The sequence below is a fragment of the Hypanus sabinus genome, chromosome 13 (genome assembly GCF_030144855.1).
Source record: "Hypanus sabinus isolate sHypSab1 chromosome 13, sHypSab1.hap1, whole genome shotgun sequence".
NCBI classification, from domain to species: Eukaryota; Metazoa; Chordata; class Chondrichthyes; order Myliobatiformes; family Dasyatidae; genus Hypanus; species Hypanus sabinus.
The window spans coordinates 42,034,749-42,048,401 of NC_082718.1; the positions used below are offsets into that span (position 1 = coordinate 42,034,749).

Below are 13,653 nucleotides of genomic sequence, written 5' to 3' on the forward strand. Positions count from 1 at the left end.
CTGCTGAGTTCCTCCAGCATTTTGTGTGCTTGCCCCTGACGATCTAGCTTGCCCTCCTTCCCTCTCTCCACCATTTTATTTCGGCATCTTCCGCCTTCCTCTCCAGTCACGGTGAGGGGTGTTGGCCCGACATGTCAACTGTTTATTAATTTCCGTAGATGCTGATTGACCTGCTGAGTACCTCCAGTGTTTTATGTGTGTTGCTGTACAATTCTGTTTTCTTTTACAGTATTTTTCCATGCAACAAACACGTTACTGCTGGTTTTCTTATGCTGTAAGCCAAGACTTTCTTCATGTTCTAAAGATAATTTTCCAGTAGCCTGTAATAAGATAGATGACTATGGCACCTTTGGAATTTAATTCAAGGAAAAGGCTTTTTTCAATAACTATAAAATTCTACAGATTATAGGAAACCCATATAGTTCACTCATATCATTCAGGGATGGAAATCTATTTGGTCTGCATACATGTAACTTCAGACAGATCTGAGTATGGTGTTGATTCTAAAATGGCTGAAGAAGCTTTTTTGCTTGGGGTTAGTAATGGACGGACAATAAGTGGATGGGGGTGGCAAGGCAGTGTAGTACACCACACTTTACTGTGCAGATGACCAGGATTAATTCCTGCCACTGCCTGTAAGGAGTTTGTGCGATCTCCCCATAACCACTCCGATCTCTAACCACAGTCCATAGGTTGGTAGGTCCAAAGACGCACTGGTTGGTCTTTGTAAATTGTCCCGGGATTAGGCTAGGATTAAATTGGAGGATTGCTGGGTGGCATGGCTCAAAGGCCGGAAGGGCCTACTCCTCCCTATATCTCAGTAAACGGATAGATAAATAAATAAATAAATTGTCACCTCACCCATGAACAAACAAATAAAATGATTTTGCAATAGTATTTATTTATGCAAAATTGTATGATCTTTTTTCTCCAAATATTAGGTCAGGAGCCTTCTGTGGACAACAGCACTCTGTTACAGCTTTCCCCAGGATTACTTCTCATTGTAGACTTACATAGATTTTGTGAGCATTGCAGTCTTTATTCTATAGATCACTGCTTCAAAAATCATATGGTGACTTATTAAATGAATACACAACAACTTGGAGTACAATGTGTTACCTGCACATTGGTATCATGTTGATAAGATGATGTTCAAAGGGAGCTGTGTGTCTTTGTATAGATGTCATTGAAAGCTAAAATACAGACAGAGCAAATTATTTTAAAAAAGGCAAACTGATAAGGTGCTAGTGGATTTGAGTAAAAGAGTAAAGAGTACAATTATCTGGGGCATTTAGTGAAACCACTCCCTAAGAATCGTGTCAAAGTTTGGACTTTTATCTTTTAACAGAAAGTTGTTTTAGATCAGGGGTTCCCAACCTTTTTTATGCCATGGGCCGTTACCTTTCCGCGAAGGGTCTGTGGACCTCAAGTTGGGAGCCCCTGTTTTAGAGATAGTGTAGTGAAGAATCAGCAGACTGTTTTCTGGGGTGACAGGTCTATCATATGAGGGAGATTCAGTAGATGAGGCTTCTGTTCTTTTGAAGGTAGAAGACTGAGAAGTGATCTCCTTCTTAGAGTATTTGTGGAGTGTGTTGCTCCTGTTAAGAGGTCCAGAACATCGGGTCACAGTCTCAAATTAAGGGGTAGGTCATGTGGGACCAAAATGAAGGGAAATTTCTTCAGTTAAACATGGTAAATCTTTAAATGACCCAGTCATTGATAGCATGCAAAACAGTGATTGAAAAATTTCTGGATTTAATAGAATCAAGTGATAAAAGGACAGGAAAGGGAAATGGTCATGATCTTGTGGAAAAACAGAGGAAGTTCAAGGGACTATATGGCCTATTCCCACCACTAACGTTCATCCATTTAAAAATTCTCGGCACTAAAACTGTGCTCATTCTTTTTGGTGTGTACATTTATTGATTGTGTGTTGCTTGAAGCTACTATGAAAAGCTCAAGAACTGTTCTCTTACCTACTTGCACATGTGACTTGCTATTAACCAGCTTTTGCCCCTCATCCAGTTATCCTAGGATCTACCTGAGGGTTGTTGCTGGAGAGAGGTAGCTTGCCTATCTTAGACATCAGAAGACTGTTGTTCACCTGAATTATGGAGATAAGACAATTCTACATTTCAAACTTCTAGTGTATTCTTAAAATTCATGAACCTCAATGAATTTCTTAACTGATATCATGCATTCCACTTTAAAAAATAATTTTCTTTTTGAAATAGTGGCATGGAGATTGACTATACGTGCACTTACTAATTATTTGAGAGTGATGTTGGCCAAACTTGTATGGATGATTAAGCAGATTTGCACTTGTTTTGTGTTGTGGATGCAGCTGGAATTATCAGAAGAAGTCCTGCAGAAAGCCCTGTCATCTAGTTCGGTCGTGACTTTCTTTGAACAGGAGATGTCAGAGTTGCGAGGCAGTATGAATAGCTTACAAAATAAAGAACAGACAATAGCAAGAAAAATGCAGAACGTCAACAAAAACTTCCAAAATATTTCAGATACTTGGAAACGAAGCTTAAATGAAATAAACAGCGAGATTGCAAACCTGAAGTCAGAGTCAAAGAACATGCACAATAACATTAAATTGGAAATTAATACTGTCGAACAAGGCATGAAGGAACTCAATGAAAAGATGGAAGAATTAGGAGTTAGTACTTTGGGAAATACAAGAGCAATCAAAGAACAAGAGGAAGAAGATTTGGGTGGCCTGGACGAAGAAGCAAGCTGGAATACAAAGAGTATCGAGGGCCTAGCTGAACAACAGCGGAGTCTGATCTCAAAGGATATGGAGTTCATGGAAAAACTGACTGAATTTGAAGCAAAGTTTAAGGAATGCGAAGAAGCACTTCCAATAATTGATAATGGGGTCCACTCCCTCCTCAAGGTGACCAGAGACCTTCTAACCACAGAAAAGAAAATGGATGACATGACCGTTCAGATGTTTAATTTGGAAGACAATATGCTCAAAGTCATAACTGAGATACTAGATATAAAAAAACAACTGGAATTATTGCAGTCTGACTCTGCTTATTAAAGCTCAATAATGCTGTGAAGGATTCTGTCATAGAATGTAACAAGATGTGAGAAAGAAGAATCGTTCCACAGTTAAATTTAATGTTGCACTTTGAGCAGGAAAGCAATATTCTGTCAATGCAAACTTAATCATCTTTGCTATGTGCTGTTAAATAGTCATAATCTGCTGATAACTGAAAGGACAAACCATTCCTGTTTTCCACAAGATGAACAACATTATGTTCCATGTTTGCTTAGAGTACAAATGAAGATTGCACCCGACTTCTGCAAATAATCAACAGGAGACAGTATTGATGTTCATTGTCTTTGAACGCATAATTAAAGATCATGCAGTCATTAAGGTTTTTAAATTATATTTTTGATTGAGAAGCATTACAGGCGAAGGTTATGGACATGAATGGTTGATTCTGCTTCACTTACTGCAAATCCTATCTATCAGACTTGTTTTTTACAGAAAAGTTTGTTTTTGGGAAAGAATGCAAAAGGAATGTTGTATATAATGATGGAGGGGTGGCTGCAGTGAGTCAGAGCTGCTATGATTAACATATCTTTGTGGTGCACTTTAGGCCACTTGTTTTGTTTTTTCACTTCCAGTGTTAGATGCTCTGCACAAGTAATTAACAAAAATGCTTTCACACACAATGAAAAGTGTGAGGAATGACCTGGTATTCGGATGACTTAAATGCCAGGCCAGGTGGATTGAAAAGGCAGGTTGTTGGGACCAGAGGTGAGGGTTCGACTGGGGTTCAGCTTGGTGCTTGGCAGCGTTTACTCAGCTCTATGCCGAACTGAGGCCGAGGCTGTGGCCTGCTCTGGCTGCTCGGGGCTTCCTGTCTACAGACTCACTTTTGTTCTGAATGCTGTTTGCTTACTTTTATTGCTTGTACGATTTGATTTTTCTCTCTGCACATTGGGTCTTCTTTTTTTTTAATGGGTTTTTTTGGGCTTCTTTGTTTTGTGGATGCCTGTAAGGAGACAAATCTCAAGGTTATATAATGTATACATATTTTGATAATAAATGTGCTTTGAACTTTGAATAGATTCTGTATCAGTGATCATCTATCAGTGATAATGTTCTTCCATTTGAATATTATATGCCTTTTTTAACTCATAACTCACTCGAAGTTGCAGCCTTTCACATGGCACAGGAGGGTGAGCGGCATCAGTGGTGGGAAAGGAATTTTGAGTGTTTCGGTTCGAGTTCCTGCAGCAGGACTGAGGGTGGAGCAGGAAGATAGTGTAAAGAGCAAAGTGAAAGGTGTGAGTCGGGCTATTAGGTGAAAGTTAGATCAAGAAGGGGTGTAAGGATGACAGGCAGATAAAGGCAAATGGGAGAGGGAAGGGGTGAAGTTGGGGGACACAGGGAGGTGGATGACAGGTGGACGCAGATAAGGGGAAATACGGTGGGAGGCAGATAGAGCTAGGTGGAGTCCTAAGGTAGAGAAAGTTTGGATAGTGATGAGTGTAATCAAAAGGAGTACATGTACAAGAATCTGATCAATAAACTTTAATTTTTCATCTCATTTTTTTACTCTCCTTTATCTAAGAGACTCTAATTCAGGCACTTGGATGAAAGAAAAATGTAAGGCTGTGGGAGGAAAGTTTTGGCCAGGAGTATGCTACCTTTTTTTTATGCCATAGGCCCCTACCATTAACCAAGGAGTCAGTTGTTCCCAAGTTGGGAATCCCTGGGTCAGATTAATCTTGGAATAAGTTAATATATTGACACATCATGATGGGCTGAAGGGCCTGTACTGTTCTCTGTTCCAAGTTTTTTCTGACTTAACCAGCCTCCTATCCTCTTCCAACCTTGTGCTTTTCAGCATTCTGGGGCTTAATATCAGTTACAATAATTGCACATAATTGGGATTTCAGACATTTTACTTTTAGAGATATAGTAATTGCTGCATTTACGTATCCCTGGAAACTTGAGACAACACTCTTACCTTCCACGCTCATTTGTTTTATCATTCAGTCCTTTATGCTATGTCAGACTTACCCCTTTAGGTCTCCACTCGCTCCCCATTTTTTCTGCCATCTGAAGCTTGCCTTCTGTCAGATAAAAGATCACTGATTTGAAATTTTCTTTTCTTGCCTTGGAGATTCTATTTTAATTGCTGATTCGTTTCCAGCATTTTCTGGATTTATTTAAGATCTCCAACATCAGCAATATCTTGTTTTTGTATATCTAGACCTGCAACCATGATTTTTGTGAAATTGAAAAACAGAGATCTGCCACGGATGAAGCTGGATTTGATAGATTCTTCACCTATATTTGATTGGAACATTTCCAGTATTGATAAAATAGAATAAAAATCTCAAATTTCTTAAATCCCTCATAGATTCTCTTTCAAATGGAAGGTGCTAAATGGGTTTTATCATAATGATATTTTGGGTAATATTTACTCTGTAACCGATTAAGAAAAAAAATTGTAGTCCTTGGATATTTGAAAAAATGTGCTTTTAAACACAATGGGTTTAGTCATTGACCTGAGCTGGTGAATCTTCCACACTCTGCCCCTTTGTAACGTGCTGAGCGTTCCTGATATTTCTTTTATATTAAAAAGAATTTAACTCTGGAGTAAGTGACTATGATTTTTCACTGAAAAAACTATTAAATTTCTTTCTGTCTTCATAAACGATCATGGATCAATGATTCTGCATGCCTCACACTGAACTAATTTTGAATTAGAAATGAGTAATCTTTTTTATTGCTCTTTTAAATTAAGGAAACAGTTTAGTAATCTTAATGTCAGATTTCATAAACATTGGTAATGAACCAAAATATGGCAGGTATATTACTTGCAATTGATCACTTTGTTGCACTCTAGTTTTGTCATTTCTGTCCAACCTTTCTTAAAAAATGTATTAATTTACTTCTCATTATCAATATTATAATAAAAAAATAATTAATTTGACATGACAAGCAATGTTTTTTTTTAATGGCATAAATCAGTAAGAATTCCTGGAGAAGACACATAGAAAACTTTCTTTATTGTCTGGGTACATTACAGAGTCAGTATAGAGTTGTCTGTTGTGTTTCTGCCCCCCCCCCCCCCCACTCCCTCTCCCCATTGCTATTTATACTGGCATTACAATTATATGGTGACATTCTTTGTGCCAGTGTGAGGGATCTTCTAACTAATCACTAAGTAAAGTTGTTGTCACGAGCTAATTCCACCTAGTAAAGTTTTAAAAAGAGTTGAACTGGAATAATGTTTTTTGAGGCATAGTCAACCACGGATATTGCATCCTAGCTGTCTATAGTACACGATATGCAGACCCATGCAGTACAATATGGAGAGCAAGCTGTTGCCCATGTCACAGGCTCCTCCTCTCCACGCAACTGGTGAATCCAAAGGAGCAACAGAGACCGATGCACTGTGGCACCAGCAGCATTGCAGAAGTTGTCAGGCAGCATTGAACTCAATGTTGGACTTCCTTAGGGACTGCAGCCCCAGATTTTTCCTGTTGGTTTATTCCCAAAACCTTCCCCATCAGTGGGCAAGGCAATGAAGGTTTCAGATCAGAGTTTTCCTTCTCCTAGATGAGCAGCCAACCACAGCTGCAGACTCCCATCTGCCTGAATGCATTAATATTTTGAAATGTAGGCAGCATGAACAATAGTTGAGCAGACTTCATAGTAATAATTTGTGATAGTACAAATTACTTTGTTTATTTAGTAATGAAACTTGCATCCAAATCAGTATAGATTTTTAAACGATCTACAGAGGCTGAAATTCGAGAGCAACACCCACATACTGCTGGTGGAGATAAACGGGTCAGGCAGCATCCATGGAAATGAATAAGCGGTCAACATTTTGGCCCGAGACCCCTCATAAGTGCTGGGAAAGATGCCAGAATAAGAAGGTGGGGTAGGGGAAGGAGACAAGTGAAAAGTGAAGCCAGGTGGGTGGGGAAGGTGGGGGAAGGTGAAATAAGAATCTGGGAAAAATACTTGGAAATAGTAAAGGGCTGGAGAAGAAAGAATCTGACAGGAGAGTAGATCATGGGAGAAAGAGGAGGAGAAGGGGTACCGGGGGGAGGTGATGGCAGGTGAGGAGAAAATGTAAGATGCCAGAGGGGGGAATTGAAGAAGAGGAAAAGGGGGAGAGTGAAAAAAATTACATGAAGTTGGAGAAATCAATACTTATTCCCATCAGGTTGGAGGCTACCTAGACAGAATATGAAGTGTTGCTCCTTCACCCTAAGAATGGCCTTGTAGTGGCAGAAGGGCAGGCCATGGACTGACATGGATAGGAATTAAAAAGTTCCCTCCAGGAACTCCCGCTTTTTGTGGATGGAGATGAGGTGCTTGACAGATGAGGACTGCATATAGTGGCTGACCCCAACAGGTTCTGAGGTGAAGTGTTGCCTCACTTTGGGGCCTTGAATGGAAGTGAGGAAGCAGGTGAATGGACAGGTATTGCACTTCTGCCGCTTGAAGGGTTCGGCACCAGGAGGGAGAATAGTAGGGAGGGATGAGTGGGACAAGGGAATCACAGAGGGAGCGATCTGCTGTGGAAAATGTAGAGTGCTAAAATTCTGATGAAGGGTACTCAACCTGAAAAGTTAAACCTGTTTCTCTTTCTACAGATGTAGCCTCACCTGCAGAGTACTTCCAGTTTTTACTTGTCCACTATAGATGTCTAAATATAGATTTATCCAGATTGTTCTCTAGAGGAATATTTATGGCCTTATTAATTATGGCTGATGCTGCTATAATTATTTATTCAAACTGGACTATTTAGTCTATAAATGAAATTGTCTGTTTTAGAGAGGTTCGTCCATAATGCCATGCTTTTAAACACCCTTTAATGGCATGGCTTTGCTACTGCACTGTATGACCCATGAAAAGCTTCGTCTGTAACTATATAAACTTGATATTAAAAAATCTTGCCTGTAGAGTCTCTTAACACAAGACACAGTAGAATTGCAAATTCTCTTAAATTTTTAGTTTCTAAGAAATTGGTAAATTTATTATTGTAAGATCACAGTTACTAGTGTGCTAAATAAAATCCAGTATTAAATATAATTGTTAATGTTTGCAATCTAGAATTAGTATTCAGTTTTAATTGTAGCATTTGGTCACCTTCACAAGTAAATACAGGGTTATAGATACAATCAGCATAGCAGTTCATTGATCTGGAACTGAACCAAAACATCGCCTCCTCCTTCCAGAATGCAGGAGAGGTGGAAAATACACTTTGGCATTATACACTGGATTTCACTGCTTGTAAATTAAAAATAAAAGTGCAGATCCTGACTACTAAACTTCCACTGTAACAAGATTATTATTAGTTCATTACTGGACTTGCTCTGTATAATGCACAAGCTTAGCACAATCCCACAGAATTATTACCACAGTTGTAAGCAGTTCCTAGTTAACCTACAAACTGCCATTTCAACAATCAACTACATTACAATCCCCCATGTATATATTGAGAGGGAAAATATTATAGAAAATGTGATAGTTTAAATAAAAACTGCAGCTATGTTTGAGTTAGTGGATATTTCTAGATTACTTCAATTATCTGCATTAATGTGTTATGCACAACACAAATATTATGTATTTAATGTTTGAGTAATCTTGTTTATAAATATATTATTTGATTAAGCATTCTTGTTGGTTTAAATCACTAATTATGGGATGTATACAGTATAAAAATATATGAATTGCATTCATCATCATACTACCACGTGATACATTCACAAACGACTTGCTTAAAGTAAATTTGAACCTACACCTGCATTTTGGACTCCTGTGTTTTTGTTTGAATTAGTTTGATGTTTTGAAGTTAGAAAACATAACAGGTATAACAATGAAAATCTATCCTCCATTAAGATGCATTGACTAAATTTAAACAGAAGATAGATTTGACTTGATGCCTGTTTTCCATTCAGACACACTCTAACTAAATAGCAACTGAAATAGACACTAGTGAGTGATAAATAAAATGTCAGTGTTTCTATATTTATGTTATCACCAGGTATATTCTTTGGAGCTCCAAGAGTAACATAAAGTTAATTTTCATTTGTATATCTTATAAACTAACTTGGAGTTAAGTGCTGATGGTGAGTTGTCTAAGTAGCTGCATAGTTCTCACCTAAGTATGGTCAGAAAATTGTGTTCTCTGCATTTGTAAGCATTCTAAGAGAAAAAATAGATTAATTCAATAGAGAAAACACATCTGCAAATAGATTTTAAAAAAGAACATGTGAGACTGCAGACTAGAGTCGAGAGTAAAAACAAGCGTCCGGCATCGCGGAGATAGAGAGGAGAGAGGAAGTGGCGGGGCAGGGGCCTGCAGACAATAGCTGGAAGCAGGTGAGGAGGGTGGTGATGGACAGCTGGAGCCAGGTGGGGGAGGGGAGGGGAGGGATGGAATCAGGAGACAGCCACCGGTGTGTGAAAAGTAGAGGAATTAGATGATCCTGAAGGAAGTACAATGGAAATCTAATCTCTATTGTATGTGGCATTCAGTTTCCCCCAGCAAAATGCCACAGACCTTAATGTGATAATGGCCAACTTTAACTGAGGGATTATTGTTGACAAGAGCTCACAGAGAAAACCTCCTTGGACTAATGCCATGAGATGTTTCTTTCATTGGAGTAGGCGGGAGTTTCGTTTCATGATCCATCCCAAGATTATTATCTCAGACTCTCTTCATAAAGTGGGGAGCCATCTCCACTGCACATCCATCTGATACTGAATGATATGTTACGAAATCCCGTAACTGGATCACTTACCAGCAAGGATAGAGAGGTCCGTTGAAGTCTGATGGTACTATTTTTTAAAGTATTTATTGATAAAGGGCACAAAAATAAGATTAATGCAAACATACAGATAATACACATTATCAATACTATCTAAAGCGCGGGTATAATAATAACCAATAAGAAATAGCTCTATCGTTGTCTAGGGGATAATGTATTGTCCGATGGAAAGATAACAGTCACTATCAGTTCGTTCAAGCTGCAGTGTTGTTGGGTTTAAGAGCGATGCGGTTTAAACTTGCCCAGGTCTTTTATGATGCCAATCCGTTGAGTCAGGGGAGCGGATTCCCCCCGCTGTTAGCTAAAAGCTGTTTTCCGTGGTTCCAGCCACGAAATTGAACGCACGTGGCCTCCTTCAGATGACTTCCTGCTGTTACGTGGTCGCTTAACGTTTCTTCTGGTGCATCTGAGGGACTGTTCCTACAGACCCTCTTTTATCCTGACTCGCAGGGTCGTAGATGTCAATCAGGTTGGGGGTGTGCAATCTCTCCCTCAACCAGCCCACTTTGCCTGAGGGCGTTCACGTAGTATAGTAGCTCAATCCACAAATTGGTCTCCAAGAGACAATGGCCATGTCCGTAGCTTTACATCACCGGGGAAACGAGGCATTTTGCACGTCCCACTCTCATTTCCTGGGCCCCTTGACCCAACCCAACAGTGATCTTGCGATTCTCACAAAGGAGGGGGCTATGGACGTAACACCCCCTTTCTTCAGCGCATTTTTTACCATCGGAAAAAAACAAAATAATACAGAGTCTTACAGGGTGTTAGAATTTAACACAACACCAAAGATTTTTTCTACTGAGTAATACAGTGATACATTCAATTCAGTATCTAAACAGTTAACGATTACAGTGTCACTTTCTTAAATACCTTAACATCGTGTACCGTACTAAAGTCTTGTAGCATCAGACTTCAATTTAATAACCACCTATTTTTATTTCTTTCCTTTAGCAACAACTCTAAGGAGGTGTGATCTTAGCTTCCATGCAAAGTTTATGGAACTACAAATCTTTTGGTCGTTTTCAAACTGAACAGGCAGGCTTCAAGGGGGTTGTCTTTATTATTCACAGGCTGCGTCGAAATCCCGTACAACCGGCTTTGCTATTTAAAAATGGCGTCCCCCTGAACCGTCGCCTCTTTTCCGGTGAGGTCCCACGTGGGGAGCTTGGGTAATGTGGTAAAATTATTTTATCAACACCGTGTCCCAAACTTAGACCATCTTCTGAATTTCCACCCAACTCTTTAATTTTACACAGGTGGCTAGCCCTCTCGTCAGGACCCTTCAGGCTATTTGTTTTCAGTTCGACCTCTTTGCTCAAGCAGCATTTCAAATTCTGCCTTTTCACACCACACTCTGGAATAACAATAGCATGGCCCCCCCACCCCCCCCACCCCCCCCCCCCGTCATCTTCCGGCTGAATCTGTAAGTGATCGGCAGGGTTTAAAATTTCTTCATTCGATTTGGGAACTACAGATTTCCCGTTTCCTTCAATGATAATATTTATCTCCCCATTTTTGAACTCCGCATTAACTTTCAACACACCTTCGAGCACAAACACCTGGGAACTCTCACTTCCCACTATTACCAAGGTTAACCCTTTCTTCACTGAACCAAGTCTATCTGACCCACAAGGACAGCCGTCTCGTTCCACTGAATCAAATACCTCAGACTTTTTCTGAGCTCCGTTACTATGTTCAGTACCACGTGCATCCCCATCTTGGACACATTCAAACAGGATATTGGCCTCTTCCAGGCTTTCAATACCCGTACCCTTTTCAAATTCTACGTTCCCCCGATCCTCTCAGGTACTCTCTGGGCAACTCCCTTCCGGAGTAAACTCAACCCCGCGGGCTGAAACAACCTCATCTGCCAACTCAACAGACTTCTTCAAGGCAAAGGCATCCTTTTCACCTAGGACTGCCCTCATTTCATTATCGGGAACACCTTTAGAAGTTTCAACTTCTTCAAATAGTTCTGCCAAACCACACAGATCATCCATGTCCAACCCTGGACCTCTTAACCGCTCTATCGGTTCCTCATCTTTATTTTCTGCCTCTAGGACCTTTCTCCTCGCTAAAGGCAGATCTACATCCGCTCCCTTACCCTCTTTCACTTTACTACTCTTCATTTTACCACCCTCTAAACCCTCGTGGTACAGGGTCGGTAGAAACGTCTCAGCCAAATCAAAACCGGCCAGATCTAAACTGCTCTCGTTCTCAGCTGCCTCTCTCGGCAGGCTGCGAGTGACCACGCATGCGGGGTAGATCTTGGAATCTAGGGGCAGGGCCACAACACTCACCGGCTGGCGGGTCGGCATTATTGCTGTCCAAACCTTACCACCTGCTAAATCGTTACTGAGAAGGACATCCACGTCAGTTCTCGGGAATTCTGATCCCAATTTCAACTGGTCCAGACACCAGCTCACAATCCATAATGACCCTATGTAAGGGCACCATTTCCGTCCCTTTACTTATTCCCTTCACAGCTACCATTCCAGTCTTGCGACCAAACTCTAGTACCTTACTGCTGATCAATGACAGCTCAGCCCCCATGTCTCTCCAGATCCGTACGGGAACTGGTGTGTCACCCTCCCTCACAGACACGGATCCGTGTGACAGACAAGTCTCAGATCCTTCTCGTACTCTGTCTACCCGGGGCTCTCTTGTCGATATACTGATTACCACGGCACATCCGATAGGGACTGCTGCTGTCCCTTTTCCTGTCTCATTCCTCGGAGCAAAGCACCGAGATGCAATATGCCCCCCCCCTCCCATCCACAATTAAAACAGGTCAAGCCCGGAAATCTCTGGCTGTCTGGCCTTTCCCCCTCAACCTTACCACTAGCTTCTGGTGGGACCTCTGCCTCAGCCGGCGGACTTTCTCGATCGTTCCCACGGTCTCTCTGGGAACTTTTATTCAAGGAAAACTTTGTCTTGTGGGTTAGGGCATATTCATCTGTGAACCTAGCAAATTCCGAGATGAACTTATGCGGCTTCTCATTCAAATATGTCCAGATATCCTCCGAAACACAACCTTTAAATTCCTCAATCAGTATTAACTCCCTGAGACGCCCATAATCCTCTTCCACTCTCTCTGCGGTGCACCACCGGTCCAAGAGTACCCCCTTCTCATAGGCAAACTTGGTATATGTCTGATTCCACCCTTTCTTTAAATGTCTAAACTTGTCTATACGCCTCAGGTACTAGCTCATAACTCCGGAGAATGGTTGCCTTTACTTTGTCATAACTCTCCTCTTCTCCCTCCTCCATGGCCAATGCCGTATATGCCCGCTGTGCCTTCCCCTTTAACACACTCTGTAACAGCGCCACCCACTGACCTCTGGGCCACTTCTGATTCACTGCCACCTTTTCAAAAAGCAAGAAATAACTATCAACATCCATCTCCTCGAACGGAGGTACTAACCTCAACTCTCAACTAACATTGAACCGCTCCTCTCGGTCTGACCCTGGAACTCGTGGCTCCTGCTGTAACTTCTCCATCTCCAAGTCATGTTTCCTCTGTTTCTCTTTCTCAGCTGCTTCCAGCTGTTTTAACTGAATTTCACGCTCTCGTTTCTCCTCTAACTCCTTCAGCTGGAGCGGAAGCTCCCTCTCTTTCTCTCTCTCAGCCTTTTCCCTCTCTTTCTCTCTCTCAGCTGCCTCCAGTTGCTTTAACTGAAGTGCATGTTCCAACTTTAATTTCTCCAACTCTAACTGAGCTGTCCCACTAGCTGGTACCTCTTCAGGGATATTTTCCAATACCTCATCTGTAAACACATTCTTCCCAATATAATACTGAGTTATTGCCCTTCGCACCTCCCG

General features: G+C 41.0%; 1 protein-coding gene across 2 annotated transcripts in view; it reads left to right on the plus strand.

Annotated features, from left to right (window-relative positions):
* The window catches only part of LOC132403805 (inhibitor of nuclear factor kappa-B kinase-interacting protein-like), a 32,328-nt gene that overhangs the window by 14,280 nt on the left and 4,395 nt on the right, over positions 1–13,653 (plus strand). The window contains exon 3 of one of the 2 annotated variants that reach the window (XM_059987506.1): positions 2,345–4,088. The exons of the other annotated variant lie outside the window; for it this stretch is intronic. Within the exon in view, the coding sequence (XP_059843489.1) occupies positions 2,345–3,052 (708 nt within the window). The 3' untranslated portion in view covers positions 3,053–4,088. Of the gene's footprint in view, positions 1–2,344; positions 4,089–13,653 lie in introns of those variants that run through there. 2 annotated transcript variants of the gene reach the window in all.